Source organism: Heptranchias perlo, chromosome 29 (assembly GCF_035084215.1).
Source record: "Heptranchias perlo isolate sHepPer1 chromosome 29, sHepPer1.hap1, whole genome shotgun sequence".
Classification (NCBI taxonomy): domain Eukaryota; kingdom Metazoa; phylum Chordata; class Chondrichthyes; order Hexanchiformes; family Hexanchidae; genus Heptranchias; species Heptranchias perlo.
The window spans coordinates 22,472,672-22,490,291 of NC_090353.1; the positions used below are offsets into that span (position 1 = coordinate 22,472,672).

The 17,620-nt window shown below is 42.0% G+C and overlaps 1 protein-coding gene across 2 annotated transcripts; it reads left to right on the forward strand.

Moving 5' to 3' along the window:
- The first annotated feature begins 5,926 nt into the window (after positions 1-5,926).
- LOC137299496 (uncharacterized) lies at positions 5,927-16,744 on the forward strand. Of its 2 annotated transcripts, none has more exons than XM_067968280.1 (2): positions 5,927-6,012; positions 13,190-16,744. In XM_067968280.1, the coding sequence occupies exon 2, from the start codon at positions 15,079-15,081 to the stop codon at positions 16,423-16,425; it is 1,347 nt and encodes a 448-aa protein (XP_067824381.1). In that variant the 5' UTR covers positions 5,927-6,012; positions 13,190-15,078; the 3' UTR covers positions 16,426-16,744. The 2 variants fall into 2 exon arrangements, with proteins under 2 accessions (XP_067824381.1, XP_067824380.1); XM_067968279.1 differs by lacking the exon at positions 5,927-6,012 and adding an exon at positions 9,766-10,080.
- The last annotated feature ends 876 nt before the right edge of the window (positions 16,745-17,620 follow it).

Genomic DNA, 17,620 nt, shown 5'->3' on the forward strand with positions numbered 1-17,620 from the left:
ATTTTTCTTATGGAGTGGGGGAGGGGAAATGACCCTGGAGAATGGGATATTCAGGGATAAAGGAGCACTGGCAATGTGGTTTAGGGATTTGTTAGCACTGAGAAGGGGTCTAGCAGCACTGGGGAAGGAAGCTTAGGGACTTTGTGGAGGGTGCAGGGGAAGGAAGCTTAGGGACTTTGTGGAGGGTGCAGAGATTTGCTGGGATATTTGGGGTCTGACAGCCTTATGGAGGGGGGGGGGGGAATGACCCTGGAGAATGGCACCCAAAGTGCCTTTAGCCTCTTTCAAACCAAAAGACCTCAATCCCCTCCCCATGGATTACTGGCCATCAACCTCCTCCCACAACCCATCCACAACCCCTCTTGTGTCCTCAGGTATCCTTATCACTATTTTCCCCATCCTCAGCCAGTTCTGATAATTATGTTCCTGCCTTAAAACATTTAAGCGAGAATGTTCTACTACTTAAAATGAATGGATGGAAAATCATGGGCTGGGGGTGTGCAACTTCACACACCTGGTGTACACTTAGAGCTCACTATTGGTGAGTTTACCAACTTATACAGTCTTAATAAGGTCAGAAATGGGGATGTTCGCTGACGATTGCACAGTGTTCAGTTCCATTCGTAACCTCTCCGATAATGCCCGCATGCAGCAAGACTTGGACAACATCCAGGCTTGGGCTGATAAGTGGCAAATAACATTCACGCCAGACAAGTGCCAGGCAATGACCATCTCCAACAAGAGAGAGTCTAACCACCTCCCCTTGACATTCAATGGCATTACCATCTCTGAATCCCCCACCATTAACATCCTGGGGGTCACCATTGACCAGAAACTTAACTGGACCAGCCACATAAATACTGTGGCTACAAGAGCAGGTCAGAGGCTGGGTATTCTGTGGTGAGTAACTCACCCCCTGACTCCCCAAAGCCTTTCCACCATCTACAAGGCACAAGTCAGGAGTGTGATGGAATACTCCACTTGCCTGAATGAGTGCAGCTCCAACAACACTCAAGAAGCTCGACACCATCCGGGACAAAGCAGCCCGCTCGATTGGCACCCCATCCAGCACCCTAAACATTCACTCCCTTCACCACCAGTGCACAGTGGCTGCAGCGTATACCATCCACAGGATGCGCTGCAGCAACTTGTCAAGGCTTCTTCGACAGCACCTCCCAATCCCACGACCTCTACCACCTAGAAGGACAAGGGCAGCAGGCACATCGGAACAACACCACCTGCATGTTCCCCTCCAAGTCACACACCGTCCTAACTTGGAAATATATCACCATTCCTTCATCGTTGCTGGGTCAAAATCCTGGAACTCCCTACCTAACAGTACTGTGGGAGAACCTTCACCACATGGACTGCAGCGGTTCAAGAAGGCGGCTCACCACCACCTTCTCAAGGGCAATTAGGGATGGGCAATAAATTCTGGCTTTGCCAGCGATGCCCACATCCCATGAACGAATAAAAAAAGATTCTCTGGCAACAGTACATAAGTATACTATGAAAATAAATTTAATCTTCACCTCTTGTAAACATGAATATAATATATATATGCCTCTCTGAACTGTAGATGTGATCTTAGGCACTCAGTTTCCTGTTACTATATTGTTTCCACAGATGCTCTCTCAAGGGTCCTTTCATCATTTCCATATAATTTCACTCAGATACTTGCAATGCAGTAAAGGTGTAAACTCGGATAAATTGAGAACTGGATTACACAAGGAAGTACTATAAACTGAATGAGATATTGCATATAAGACCTCTTAGGAAAAATAATCATGTTAACCCCCATCTTATCAATCACATTGGTGCTAAATGCATTTTGTGCCTGCATTCTAGTCGTTTCTGTGTGGTCAGTACACTGTGCAAAGTTGTTTTGTCCCTGGTGAATATGTAAAGTAGTTTTTAAATCAGTGGCAGTTGTAATTTTAATACTTAATGGTTATTTAATATTCAGGTGTGACTGGAAGATTAGCCCTTTTGATTCACTTCTCCAAAGTCTCTCGGTGGATCCACTAGTCTGTCACCAGGCCAAATTTAGTAGTGTAAACACTCAGATACTGATTACCTGTAATCTGAATTAAAACAAGGCCAATATAAAAGCAATATTATATAACCAGAACTGCATGTTAACTGTGGTATGTGGCTTACAGATTGCCTACCACATTCCTTGTTTAGCACATGGCTTTAGCAGGACTCACACAGCTGGGCTCATTACTTGGCTCCCATTGCTTCCTGTAGCTAGAGGTACTCCTGTGTATCTTCAGATGAGTTGTTAAAACTCTGTCTGAATTTCTAAACTCAGCTGGATTTTTTAGATTTGCTAGAAAAACACAGCTCACAAAAAATTACTTACCCCAAGGCAACTGTGGACTATTTGATTCCTGAAAGCCCCTTGTTGAAAGGTTAAAGGGGCATTATTATTTCATGGGGAGTTGGGTCAGTTCCTGGAACAGCCTGTTCCAAAAACCTAGTTCCATCCTGAACATGTGGTCTGCTGAGGAAAGTTTAAACTGCAGCCGATTCTTTTGCATGAAATTTTATAATTCTGTTTTCTGCATTATCTTAATTTTAAATAAAGTTAAAACATTTTTGAAAAATGGGATCAGTAGTGTGATTATGTCATTGTATCAGAGAGCATAGTAATTATATATTCCTCTGTTTACAAACCTGGTTAAGTGTTGAACACTTTACCAGATGGCCATGCCTCTTTAAGGAAAGGACACTATAGAGTATAGGTGCCTAACACATTGCCTTATAAAAATCTGTTTTCTTTAACTGATTAATTACATGGAAGTATCATTCATTAAGCAGAAATATTAGACTAAACTGACAAACTTGATATTATTTGTTTTTCAGTGTTTTATTATGTACAGAATTTTCTGCACCGCATTATTAAAGCCAGACCACCCAAATGTCACTCATTATGGTTTAAAAATGTGACCTATTTTTAATAGGTTTTCAATCTGTGCCACTCCTGCTGATCGTAAGTGTCACTCGTGACAATTCCCAGCGTTGACATTGCTAATAAAAGATATGGAAGCCTTTTTGATATGATTATCTACAAGGCAGAAATGTTCAGTATTTGGTTTTGGATGGTCGCTGCTGATATTTTTTTCCCCAGATTCATGTTGGTTCAGACTTCAGGTTCAGAAGGCAAACCAAACAAAAAAACACTCACCTTTGGCTTTGAATTTCCTGAATATTGTTATGTTGCTTACAGTTATTTAAGGTTCAATTTTAAATGTGATACAATTGTCACAACACTCCAGTGTACAAAACACTTTAAATGAATCATGTTCTTTGGCCTAAAGGGTAAGCTGCATTCTGAATTCACATCACTATCATTTACACAATTTCTAAACTCTCTTGCACAAACCCTTACAGATATGTTATTGAGAGAGGAATCTGCACATTATTTATTTTCAGGTACAAATGAACAATGTTATTTAGGTTTCAGCTGATGTTAATATGATGCAAACGCTACTGTGTAAACAATGGATTTCAGGTGGCCTAAGAACATGATTCATTTAAAATGTTTTGTATACTGGAGCATTGTGGCAACAATAGTACTTTTAGAATTGGACCTTAAGTAACAAATTAATAACAATATCAACACTTGGTCCATAACCACATTGCCACAGCTTTGAGCACCAGGATTAGCAATGACTCATATCCACCAGCCACAGTTATGTGCAATTTCTTAGCCTGAACCACTAGGTGGAGTATCTTGTAATAAGTGATCATGTAATGGAACAAATATTTTTAATGAAGCCTTAAAAAAATGACCCATCACTTTGACTAGTCATATCATGGAATTGAGAATGAGAGTGTGGAAGACTGTGGCCCAGTTCACCCTGCTCTTCTGCTGTATAAATAAGTACCAGCCTTGGCTCATTGGTAGCATTCTTGTTGCTCAGTCTGATGGTTGTGAGTTCAAGCCCCACTCCAGATACTTGAGCATGTAATCTCGGTTGACACTTCAGTGAATTACTGAGGGAGTGTTGCACCATCAGAGGCGCTGTCTTTTGGATGAGATGTTAAACGAAGGCTCCATCTGCCCTCTCAGATGGACGTAAAATATCCCATGGGACTATTCAAAGAAAAGCAGGGAAGTTCTCTCGGTGTCAACCAACCCTGCTAAAACAGATTAATTGGTCATTTATCTCATTGTTGGCTGTGGGACCTTGGCTGCTGTGTTTCCCTAAATTACAAGAGAGATTGCACTCCATTGACTGTGAAATGCTTTGGGATGTTCCGAAGTTGCGAAAGATGCTATATAAATGAAAATTCTTTTATCTATAAATGTGAACCGTCAGCTTCATAAGGTGACAGAGTTTCAACCATTTGTTAGCATTTCTTAAGCAAGGAGAGGCTTTTTCACAGTGATTCGAGATTATTAACCAATCAGATTAGTTGGACGGCAGGACTGGAGGCTGTCAGAGCCAATCAGATTGGTCATTTATTTTCAATGGGTTAACGCCTCCATTAACATAGCAGACAAAGGAATGTTATTTTAAACATTTGCTGTTATCAGCAACAGGAATTTCTAACTTTGTGTTTAAAGGTTTTAAAAACAGAAAATATTTCAAATGCACAGCAGGTTGATTAACATCTAAAAGCGGAAAAAAGAGTTTCAGTGTGACCCTTTATCAGAACCCATTTCTAAAGTTTTATTTCAATGATAGTGATTCACCCTTATCCATCTTGAAGCTACTTAAAAATAAAAGTTATTTGTTTAAACTAGTTAAATCAGAATACACTCAGTCCAGGTAATCCTCCACTTGTCTCTGAGCAGCTATGGGACAGATGTGAAAGTGAAGCATCTTTGCCTTGTGAATGTAGAATGGGACGATTGTAGGCATGTGTTGTAAAAGGTTTTAGTTCACAAATTAACATGTTGTATCTAGGCACTGAACCATGTAGAATTATATTGAAGTCTTTACAGTCACTTTTATTTTTTTAATTTTAATATTTAAAACATCTGTAACCTGACTAGGGTAAGTTATTTTTTAAGGGCATGATTACAATAGGCTCCAAAATGCCACAAAATTCACCAAATAAAGTGTTAAATATCAAAATATTCTGTTAAACTCATGCCTTCAGCATTCACATCTCCCTTCAATAATTTTGACATCCATCATGTTTCCAAACAGTGCTGTTGTGTACTTCAGGTTTTTTCTCCTACAATAAAATATTGTTGGGTGTACCTGAAGTTTAAGTTATGGCAAGCCCATGTCCCACTGTTCTTTAAGTGTAATTCCTTGTCTTCATATGTCATATGACTTATATTTAGGGACAGATGCAAAACTAAAGTAGCTTAGTCTTGTGAATGTAGAATGTGCTGTTGGTTGGAACTATTGCACTGCCCATTTCTCTGGGACTACATCAGCTTGTTTGAAGTGCATGGTCAGCTTTTCTCTAGGTTGACGTGTATGTTGGTGAAATGAGCTAATGTGAGAGGACCTGTGGGTGAAAGTTCAGGAAAACTCACAATTAACAAAGACCAAATTAGTTATATTAAGGTTTCTGTATGCACGGATATTGATTAGAATTCATATATCTGTGTATGCTCTTGATTGGGATGTGTGAGCAACTAATTCTACATTATGAATAGTGACATTATTGATGAAACTGTTGACATTACAATAGTTTGTATAGTTTGCTAGGATGTGTGGGAGAATTCCTTGCCTTGATTTACCTGCTGATTTCTCCTCTCTCTCTGTGTGGAGGAGTCCCTTGTCTCTGTTTGGGTAATATCAGGAAATCACCACATGGAGCATCGCAGATGTGAACCCACATCCTACCACTCTGTGGCAGAGTACATTGGTACACCAACATACTGCACCACAACCTAGCTCCAAGTTCATTTCTATGTCACCAATTTCCTGTCAAGATCAAACTATTTCACTTATAAACAAACAGTACTTTAGCTGCAGTGGATCACAGTGATCTGTGGTGATCTTACATCCTTTTGCTTTGTGCGTAATTGCCACTTGTCCAGTAAGTTTGCTTTTTTTAATATTTACTGTACTACTCGATGATTTATAGATGACTTTTTTTTTAAAGAGTAAAGTGGATTAAGAGTATTTTACCGGTATAGAAATGCATAGAAAGTTTTGATCAGTCATATTTTTTAATATACTTGTTTCAAAACTTAGTCAAAATGCATCTTACCAATGCAAAAAGAAACCCCAGAGATATTGGGTCACACAGGGGGTGAGAACACTGTTTTCTAACCTCTGGTACCTGGGTTTTAAATTAGTCTAGACAGCAGGGAAGAAGCTCTGCTCTCACTCTCTGACAGCTGTTATAAGTCATAAGTTAAATTGGTCTGAGCAGTCTCAACCCAGCTCCCAATGGACATGAGTGCACAGAACAAAACTGTCTACAGTTTTGCTGTACTTGGCCCTAATTCAGCTGTCTTACTTTGGGAGTCAAAGAAAAAAAAAATGAGGAATGGAAATTCTATGCAGGTGCAGTGCAGTGGGGGATGGGAGGTGGTCATCTGGGGTCATGGGGAAAGGGTAAGAATTGATGCATTGTTTGGCAAAAGATAAGAGAAAGCAATGGACGTGACCCATGCCACCCTAACCTGGGAGTAGTTAATGCTGCCACTTGGTGTTAAGTGAGAAAGAACTGCAGTCTCTATTGCTGTCATCCCTCACCTTGATGAGAGTCTATCCACTCAAAGTAATTTTCCCCACCAATTCTCTGTTTCCAAATGATTTTGTCTGTGCACAGCAAAATAGTATGGTATTTCATCATGTCACAAGATTTCTGCAGTGTGGACAATATGACATCAGTAATGGCACACACACAGCCCCAAAACCCTGTGTGAATTTTTGGATGGCTGGGCAAAATAACTGCCAAAGCAAGAAGAATGGTTGGTCATAGGACTTGGGACTACCAGCCAGAAAATTTCCAATGATTAATTAAACTTCAGTTAGAGCAAATTAATGGTCATAAAAACAAAATATTCGCAACCTTAAATTTCATGCTCGACAGAGAGAATGGTGACTACTAAAGGAAAGCTGTTCTTTTTAAGTAAATAACGAAGAGAAAATACACATCGCGAATAGTCACTTGACAGGAAATAAGCTGCTGCAGAATTCTGTGCTTCAGAGACCCAAACCTTTGGTTGAAGTATCGAGGATTGAAAACTATGGCCCTGAAATTACTTGGGGATATGATCCCAGCAGCAGTACCCCCAATGCTGACCCTGCCAGTGTATACAGGGTCAGGGGGAGGGCACCTAATTAGCATTACTCAGTGGGCACCATTGTCGAGAGGGTCTATCTCAGGTACTCATCAGCCCACACGGGCTGGAAACTCCATGGAGGTTCCACCCCAGACAAGACCACCTGGAAACTATCAGTGAAGGCTGGGACACAGCATATCTTGGGACCGAGCCTATCTCCCGGGCATTCTGCTGCGTTATTGTCAGAGTTACGTATGATAATACTGGCAGGTCCGTAAATTTTCAGGGCCCATTTCATTTACAATACTGTTCTTTTATAAAATACCCTATGTTATAGACTTTTCTGCATGCCTGAAACCTAAGAGTATTAGAAATCTATATTTTAAAATATATTTTAAAGGTCATAAAGGTGAGAGATGTTAGCGTTCATCTCCTTTCAGTCTAGTATTAGCATCAAGCACTCAGGTTTGGCACAGCCAGATGTCCCAACAACATGTCTCAGCTCCAACCTCAGAAGGGCACCATTTCCTATATCAGCCATCCTGTGGCCTCTCTGAAGGTGATTGCCAGTTTTGTGCTTTACGTCCATGGCCACAGAACTGGGTTAAGACTGTCCAACTTATTTCACATCGGACCCTTGCAACCAGCAGACAGGGAAGACTTTTAACCTCCATCAGTCTGGTCTGGATTTGAATCAGCTCTGAAAGTGAAAGGGCAGTGCCCAATCCACTGAACCCAACAGTTGTATAAGTTCTGGGAATCTGTAACAGGAGACTTTCGTGCACACTTTTACAGCAAATGTGTTAACATTTCACTTTCTATTTGCCATTGAAATAATAGGCTACTGCATATGGAAAAAATGTATGATCTGGGACATACAGTTTTTCTGTTGACCATTTCACTGTATGCCATGTACAAGAGAGGGCATAGGTGCAGCAGCACTGAAATTTTAGTAGATTTTTCTCTCATTATATGCACAGGTGCAGTTTCACTACAGATAGTATAATGTCATAGGAACACATTAAGCATTTGTCTGCTAATATCACCAACAGTAATTTCAAGGCTCGAATCACAGATGTAATATGGAGTGTAAAGAGGTTTCCTTCTTTGCTGAGACAGGCCTAGATTTTCATCAATCCTGTTTCCACTAGACACAGGACCTAGTGAACATACTGAGTAGTGGTAATGACATTACGATGAGGTTTGAACCAATGGAACATTGGACTCTAGCCATTTCATCTATCTGATGTGTTGGCTGATCTCAGACAGCAAGGTGGGGAAAAGTGATATAAAGAATATGGGAGTGAATCCATTCTCTCAAAGTTTATGATGTTTACTGACTGCATTGGTGGCTATTTGAAGAAAGACTACTTATGTGCTGTAAAGATAAATTTTTGATTTAAGAAATATGAGTAAAACAAACTACATAGAATCCATGTATTCTATAGCCCTGATTTTCCAATAATGGGAAAAATGGAATTGAGCTGACCCAATGCACAAAGTCACTTGCGCCTGCATCACAAAGGATGAACTATGCCCTATTATTGGATGGGAGTTCTTCCCCCTAATTTGAATAGGTTTCAGTTGCTGGAAAAACTTGCCCAGAGAGCATGGCCTGTAGCACACTTGGCAGCAGCTCTTAAAGGGCAGCAACAAGCCATTATAAGAGAAAGTTGTAGTGGAGACAGAAAAGTGGAGAAATTGATACAATGGCTCACTGGAGACTCTTACTGCAAATAAGGAAGATATTTGCTGGTGTCAGGAGAAAAGCAAAGGTAAGTGTGCTCCTCAAATTTGTACACATTACTTGTGGGGCTCATCAAACTTAAGATGGGAACTTTTGCACCCTCTGGGAGGTACCATTTCAAGCAATGTACACAAACAGTGTCCTTTTGCATGGGCCTTTTCATTGTGCCAAAGCTGCATTTATTGCAGGTGGAGGTGGTGGATATGGAACAGCAAACAGATGTTCAGGTTTCCGGCCTGAAGCCCTGATCTGTTGTTTTTGCACCAAAAATGCCAATTAGGAATTGGGCACACTGTGAATTGAACTGGCCACATTCTGCAGTGGGCCAGATTTCCTGACCCTGCTTGCTTCCTGCGAGGTCTACTTGTTATATTGCACATAACAAGATTCCATGGTGTCTTCCACCTACTCTAATTTTCATATACTTTGTTCAAGTGTTAAGAAAAGAAGTCATGGAATCTATGTGAGTACTGTATTCTTTAATAGAAAAATACAGCTTGGAATATTTGGTTAACAAAAATACATAGAGATAAGTGTTGAACTGATAGAAAATAGCATTTTAGTTTGAATTTAAAAAAATATTAAAGTGGAAATGACAAACTTTTTTTTATCTTGACTTTTAAGAGATTAGCTTTTGAAACGAGTGTCGATCCTGATCCAGGACCAGAATCGTGGGGCAGGGGGTAGTCGGGGCGTGGATACAAGGTGCTGCTGACTGATATTTATGTTTGGTGATTAGTGGTGGGCGTAGTTTAAGACTGGAAGTTTGATTCCGAGAACTCCCACGCCCAAACAGTCCTGGAAAATCTGTGAGAAGGTCGACAAGTTGCAGTGTGTTTGGAGGCTGACTCAGTACTCTGACAAGTGCAGAAACATGCTGATTCACAGCAGAGATCTGGCCGCTCAGTTCTATGAAAGCAGTTCTATGAGACTCAATTGCAGTCTATATCCGATGTGCTTCAGTCTGGATAGTATGGTGCGCTTATTGTCAAACTGGATTCCATTCAACTACTCTGGATTGTCCAATATAGAGAGCTTCCCACCTTTACTAAGTAGCTGAAATCCTTTTTCCCATTCCCTTGGACGGTTGAATAGATCTCAGGATGACTGACAGAGGAGTCCTGTAAGTAGAGTGGCTCAGGTCCTTCCTTCTTTTCCTCTGATGAAGATGACAATGGGACCCAACCTGCAGATCCTTGCTATAGGCTGGTAACTGATAAAGGCGATTAGCGTTGATTGCCCAGCAAACTGGTGTAGAAAAAACAGGAATTCATTCTTTTTAGGTCGACCATTAATATTTAGAAGTTTGAGCTTCTTTGCAACTATTGCACATTCAATAAGAAAAATGCAATAAGAGAAATTTTCTTAAACACTATAATTTAAATTTTTATCGGAAATCTTGGAAATGCAGAGCAGGCCAGTTAGCAATGGAAAGAGTTAACATTTTAGGTGGGGTTCCTCAGCAGAATATCAATTAGTTAAGTTGCCTATCTTTTTCATTTCTGACTGACATGCTGTAGATTTCCAGCATTTTCTGCCTTTATTTCTGATTTCCAACATTCACAGTTTTTCTTTTTATCCCTACACTTTGTGTATGAGTATGTGTGTGTCCCATGCATTATCCAAATGGGATTATATAACAACAACTTGCATTTATATGGTGCCTTTAACATAGTAAAATGTCCCGAGGTGCTTCACAGGAGCATTATCAAACAAAATTTGACACCGAGCCACATAAGGAGATATTAGGACAGGGAAGCTTGGTCAATGAGGTAGGTTTTATGGAGTGTCTTAAAGGAGAAGAGAGAGGTAGAGAGATGGAGAGGTTTAGGGAGGGAATTCCAGAGCTTGGGGCCTAGGCAGCTGAAGGCACAACCGCCAATGGTGGGGCGATTAAAATCGGGGATGCGCATGAGGCAAGAATTGGAAGAGCGCAGAGATTTAGGAGGGTAGTAGGGTTGGAGGAGGTTACAGAGATAGGGAGGGGCAAGGCCATGGAGTGATTTGAAAACAAGGATGAGAATTCTAAAATCGAGGCATTTCTGGACTGGGAGTCAATGTAGGTCAGTGAGCACAGGGGTGATGGGAGAACGGGACCTGGTGCGGGTTAGGATACGGGCAGCAGAGTTTTGGATGAGCTCAAGCTTATTCTCACTGGATGTTCTCACTGGAGCCTGTTATGGCTAAATAAGGGCGATTTGTTAGATAGTCACTTCTACCAGTGCTACTTTCCACTGATTTCATCTGTACCAGTCCAGCCACCGTCTGGCCTCACTTTGAACTGGAGTTGAGATAATGGCACCGCAGCAAATGCTGCCAAGTTTACAGGATGAATTGCATTGGCAGTGCTTGTTTGTACTTATTGCATAGTATAGGAGATACCTGAATATTTGCATGGGACCCAAGTCAGAGGACAATCCATGGTTCTGCCTATGACATTTAAAGTAATCATGGGCTCGATTTTGCAATGGTGGCAGGTTGGCAGCGGGGCGGGGGGGGGCGGGGGGGGGGGGGGCGGGGGTGAAGGTACAAGTGGCAAACCCGAATAAACAAAACTTTCTGTTTCCAACGCGATTGCATGTTGATTGATGATAATTAACGTCCTCTCCGGGTTTTTGTGCCCGGCAGCCAGCCTGATTGACAGGCTGACTGCCGTCAGGAGCTGCAACGTGAGGTGGGGGTGGGGGCGAGAAAGAGAGAGAGCGAGACGTCATCCGGTGCTGGACTGGAAGACTGGGGTGGGGAGGAGAGTGGGGAAGATCGGAGGGGACGGTCGGGTGGGGGGGGAGAATGGACGATCGGGGGGAGAGGGAAAGATTGGGAGGACATGGGGGGGTGGTGAAGAGGGGGACATTGGAGTGGGAGACATCGGACATCAGAGCAGGGTGCAAAGGTAGGTTCATTTTATGTTTTCACTTCCGTCTATAGTTTTTCATTTAATTTATTTAGTTTCTAGTTCCCTGGTCCGTGAATCAGAAGCGGTGGGCAAGCCACCCAGGTATGTTAAAAATTGTTCTAATTACTTCATCCATAGGTACATTTGGCTCTTTAACTGTCATCCTGCTGGCTTTAATTGCCGGTGGGTCCCTGGGAAACTCGTAAGTCAGCGGGTTGGAGCCAGCTTCCGAACCCAAACAGGATCTCCGTGATTTTTGGAGACCCCCCTGCCCCCAATGCACCCGTAATTGCCTCCTAAAATCAACCCCATTGCTCTATTTTACAGAGTTGTTCCAAGCTGCCATGGAGATCTGACAGAAGTGAGCCATTTCTAAGTGCAGCAATGCATCCAGAATGCCACCAAAGCTCTAATAAGGCACACGCCCCAATAAGTGTGCATTGGCAGCAAGGATGCAGGGCATCATTGACTGCACAAGCATGCCCATTTGAGCTCCAAGCTGTGCTTTATAGAGATATCATTTCTTCAATGTTTAGTATGTAATGTCAACCTGAGCATCCTCCACATTAATGGTTGGTATTCAGGGAGCTGCCAATACCCTTACATCTTGCAATATTCAATTGTCCAACATTGAAGCACCTAAAGAGATGCAGCTTGACAGAGAGAAAGATACAGATGACCTGCCCTGTTCTTTCTGAATGTGGTGTCATTAGGAAATTCTACCAAACAGCGTGAAACCCAGTTTGGGTGGAAATATCTGAAGATACCACAATTTTCAGTCATTACATAATTTCACCTACCAAGATGTAAAGACTGTTAAGATCTGAGTTTGCTTGTTTGCTCTGTTTGCCTGTTAACTTCAAAAGAAATAGCATCCCATGTATTCCCCAGTAAGTAAATGCCTGCTATTAAGGGTCAATTGTCAAGCCTGAGCACACTAACCCATACATATAACACATAGGCATTTCCCTACATTACAACAGTGACCACATTTCAAAAGTGTTTCACTGGCTGTGAAGCGATTTTGGATGTCCTGAGATCATGAAAGGCGCTATATAAATAAAAATTCTTTTTTACTTTCTTTACATGGCAGTAAATAAAGTTGCAGGTTTCAGTACATAAGGGACCTGGTCTTCCTATCAAAATTGTAGTCTAACTGTGAACACAAGAACAAAGTGTTAGGAAAAAACCCGAACAAAAACACATTCAATTGCTAAGAGAGTACAAGTAATAAAATAACATGTGGCATACTTGCAAATGATAGTAATACAGTTGATGTTGAAGGGGTTGGCTGTGTGCATTTGAAGGTTAATTAAACCTTTCGTCTTCTTTTCAGGCAACATCGCAACACTAACATGTACCTGTTTGCGGTTGACTACCTCTGGGGGTTAACTGCAGTGAGGGTTTCTGGCTCAATAAATTTGTGGATCGATTCCTCTGGGTGGAGTGGGCTGCTATCTGTTCCTGCCCATGTCTTTACAATGTATGCCATTTTGGCCTGCAACAAGCAGAATATTGGCAAATGACACACAAATTTCACTTTGAATATATTTAGTTACATGCTACATTAGGGAAACTATTCTGCAACTTGTCACTTTGCTATTTATAATTCTTAATTGGCCATGCAGGAGTGCAAAGAATAATTCCCCATCATAATTTTTCAAATTACATTATGACCCCGAAGATGCAAGCAGTACTTAACTCTTTCCTGCAGCAAGTTTCCATCCACCATTTATGAATCTTTCTCGTTATACTGTATACCTTTGAGGTGACAGCTTTACTTGTTTTTTTCCCCCTTAACACAGGAATAGGAGTAGGCCATTTAGCCCCTTGAGCCTATTCTGCCATTTAATAAGATCATGGCTGATCTGTGACCTATCTCCATATACCTGCCTTAGCTCCATACCCCTTAATACCTTTGGTTAACAAAAATCTACCAATCTCAGATTTAAAATTAACAATTGAGCTAGCATCAACTGCTGTTTGCAGAAGAGAGTTCCAAACTTCTACCACCCTTTGCGTGTAGAAGTGTTTCCTAACTTCACTCCTGAAAGTCCTGGCTCTAAGTTTTAGGCTATTTCCCCTACTTCTAGACTCCCCAACCAGCAGAAATAGTTTCTCTCCATCTACCCTATCAATTCCCCTTAATATCTTGACAACTTCGATCAAATCACCCCTTAATCTTCGAAATTCCAGGGAATACAACGCCAGTTTGTGTAATCTCGCCTCATAATTTAACCCTTGGAGTCCAGGTATCATTCTAGTAAATCTACGCTGCACTCCGTCCAAGGTCAATATATCCTTCCTAAGGTGCAGTACCCACAGCTGAACACAGTATTCCAGGTGTGGTCTAACCAGGGTTTTGTTTGGTTTTGCATAACCTCTACCCCTTGTATTCCAGTCCTCTAGATATAAAGGCTAGCATTCCATTAGCCTTTTTGATTATTTTCTGTACCTGTCCATGACATTTAATGATCTGTGTACATGGACCCCTAAGTCTCTTTGGACCTCCACTGTAAAACATGTCTTATTTGTCAGTTGTGGCTACAACAACAGGATGGTTCTAATTTTATTTTAACCCAGTTAAGGGCTCTTCTCCATTAAGGAGCAGAGTTGACATTCTATTCATTCACCGTGGTGACACTCTTAATGTCACTAATTGTTTTGTGGACCTTCTTCACTGTTCTTTTCATTGGGAATACAGTACTGCATTTAGTCTGTGGGTAATCTTCTCCCAGGCACAATGTCAATGGACCTTGATAGTCATAGAATCTGTTGACCTGAACAGGACCTGATGATATTCCAGTACTGCATCTCCCAATTCTAAAACAACGTGATCTATAAACATGCTTTTTTGGTACGTTTATGCTCCATTGGAAGGCCAGAACCTCCAATCTCTACAGCTGCACTTATCGTTAATATTTAGGGCTGTTAAATCAAGCAACCCGTCTGCTCATTGGCTGATTATTTTTGCTGCTAGTAGAGGTGGCGTGGGAGTCATTTCTGGGGCCAGTGAAGTCACATCAGGGCCGTGTTAATTAATTTTATTATTAGCACAGTGGATGGTCATGGTGCAAAACGTAGGGATATGGATTAGAGAGCTTAGGTCATTGCAAATTGTACAAGGTCTGTGAAAGAAAGAGACTTGATGGGCTGAATGAGCTGGTCAAACTCCACATTTTTTAATGCTGTTTCAACCATAGACAGGAGTGACCTGTCTGCCCCATGTTAACCACCACAACAGCATCAATCGCTGCAACAGCATCAATACTCAACACCAAGAACAGCCAATCTCCAGACGCCATCCTACAACTCATCCGCTTCATCCTGGATCACAATGTCTTCACCTTCGATAACCAGTTCTTTACCCAAACACACGGAACAGCCATGGGGACCAAATTCGCACCCCAATACGCCAACATTTTCATGCACAAGTTTGAGCAGGACTTCTTCACTGCACAGGACCTCCAACCAACGCTATACACCAGATACATCGACGACATTTTCTTTCTATGGACCCACGGCGAAGAATCACTAAAGAGACTACACGATAACATCAACAAGTTCCATCCCACCATCAAGCTCACCATGGACTACTCCTCAGAATCGGTTTCTTTCTTGGACACACAAATCTCCATCAAAGACGGGCACCTCAGCACCTCACTCTACCGCAAGCCCAAGGACAACCTCACGATGCTCCACTTTTCCAGCTTCCACCCTAATCACGTCAAAGAGGCCATCCCCTATGGACAGGCCCTGCGAATACACAGGATCTGCTCAGACGAGGAGGAACGCAATGGACACCTACAGACGCTGAAAGACGCCCTAGTAAGAACGGGATATGACGCTCGACTCATCAATCGACAGTTCCGACGGGCCACAGCGAAGAATTGCATAGACCTCCTCAGAAGACAAACACGGGACGCAACCAACAGAGTACCCTTCGTCGTCCAGTACTTCCCCGGAGCGGAGAAACTACACCATGTTCTCCGCAGTCTTCAACATGTCATCGATGACGACGAACACCTCGCTAAGGCCATCCCCACACCTCCACTACTCGCCTTCAAACAGCCACCCAACCTCAAACAGACCATTGTTCGCAGCAAATTACCCAGCTTTCAGGAGAACAGCGTCCACGACACCACACAACCCTGCCACGGCAACCTCTGCAAGACATGCCAGATCATCGACACAGATACTACCATCACACGAGAGGACACCACCCACCAGGTACATGGTTCATACTCCTGTGACTCGGCCAACGTTGTCTACCTCATACGTTGCAGGAAAGGATGCCCCGGAGCATGGTACATTGGCGAGACCATGCAGACACTGCGACAACGGATGAACGGACACCACGCAACAATCGCCAGACAGGAGGGTTCCCTCCCAGTCGGGGAACACTTCAGCAGTCAAGGACATTCAGCCACCGATCTCCGGGTAAGCGTACTCCACGGCGGCCTTCGAGACACACGACAACGCAAAATCGTCGAGCAGAAATTGATAGCCAAGTTCCGCACCCATGAGGACGGCCTCAACCGGGATCTTGGGTTCATGTCACGCTACACGTAACCCCACCAGCGAATAAAAGTTATCTGTCTTTAATTCAATGGGTCATTTTCTGTCTTTCTCTTCCTTTTGGATGTTTCTCCCTCTCTCTCTCTGTTTTGTGTTCTGGCCGTTTGTATATTCGGTGGTCCTGTAGGTAACACCTCTCTGTCTGAACACTTTGATTGCCTTGACAACAGGCAGTTGGAAAGATTATCTGTAATCATCAGGTATTGTTCTCTGAATATATATGCGAAACGTTCAAGGATTTCCTGACATTCACCTGACGAAGGAGGAAGCCTCCTAAAGCTTGTGATTTTCAAATAAAATTGTTGGACTATAACCTGGTGTTGTAAGATTGTTTACACCACAACAGCAGGGAGACTTACAGAAGGACAAGGAAATGACAGCACTTGTACATAGAGGGAGTTATTGCTGCTTTGCAGAGTTACCATCTCTTTTTTTTCAAGAAATGGTCCAATCCAAGTTCAAACTCTTCAAATTAGGCTAAATTTGGTATTCAGCAATTAACGTGCATTGGTTCAATTTGAGTCACTCTGGGATATATAATTTAATTCAGCTGCTCACTCAGCAGCAAAATCATAACAAACTTCATTTCTGTAAACAAGAGTTTCTTGCTTGCAGACACCTAAGATATCTACCAGAGTTCCACAGAGATGGTTGCAAGTACTTTTGCTTGCAAGTCAAAAATTCTTGATAACACCGCATCTTTAAGAACTCTCCAGTGTAATAGATTGTTTTTCTCCCCATAGAGGTTCCTTGTGTAACTCTTTTTTTCAGTTCACTGAGCATCCTTGTATGATACAATGCTCATTCAATGTTAGTTTGGAGCTTGCAATGTACTGCATATGTAAACATATATAGAAATGATGAAAAAGTACTTGCGGGCATCTCTGTGGAATACTGGCAGGTGTCTAAGTGCATCTGCAAGCACTTTCACAAACATAAAATTAACATACAGCAGTCACAAAGAATCTCGGTTCTACAAGGTTTAAAGCTCTACTGTCGTCTGTTTTCTTTTTTAGGAGCAAGAAAACCATTAACAATAGACAGGCTGACAGAACAATGTTAATGTCTTGTACATATACATGTGAAATGAAAAAGATATGTCACTATTGCAAACAACTTGGAATGTTCCAGGCTCCTCTTGTAGCCAAACAGATGCACCAAACAGACCACAGAATATTACATAACCTTT

Excerpts from the sequence above, each read along its gene's own strand:
- LOC137299496 (XM_067968280.1), top strand. The coding sequence starts at position 15,079 with ATGTTAACCACCACAACAGCATCAATCGCTGCAACAGCATCAATACTC.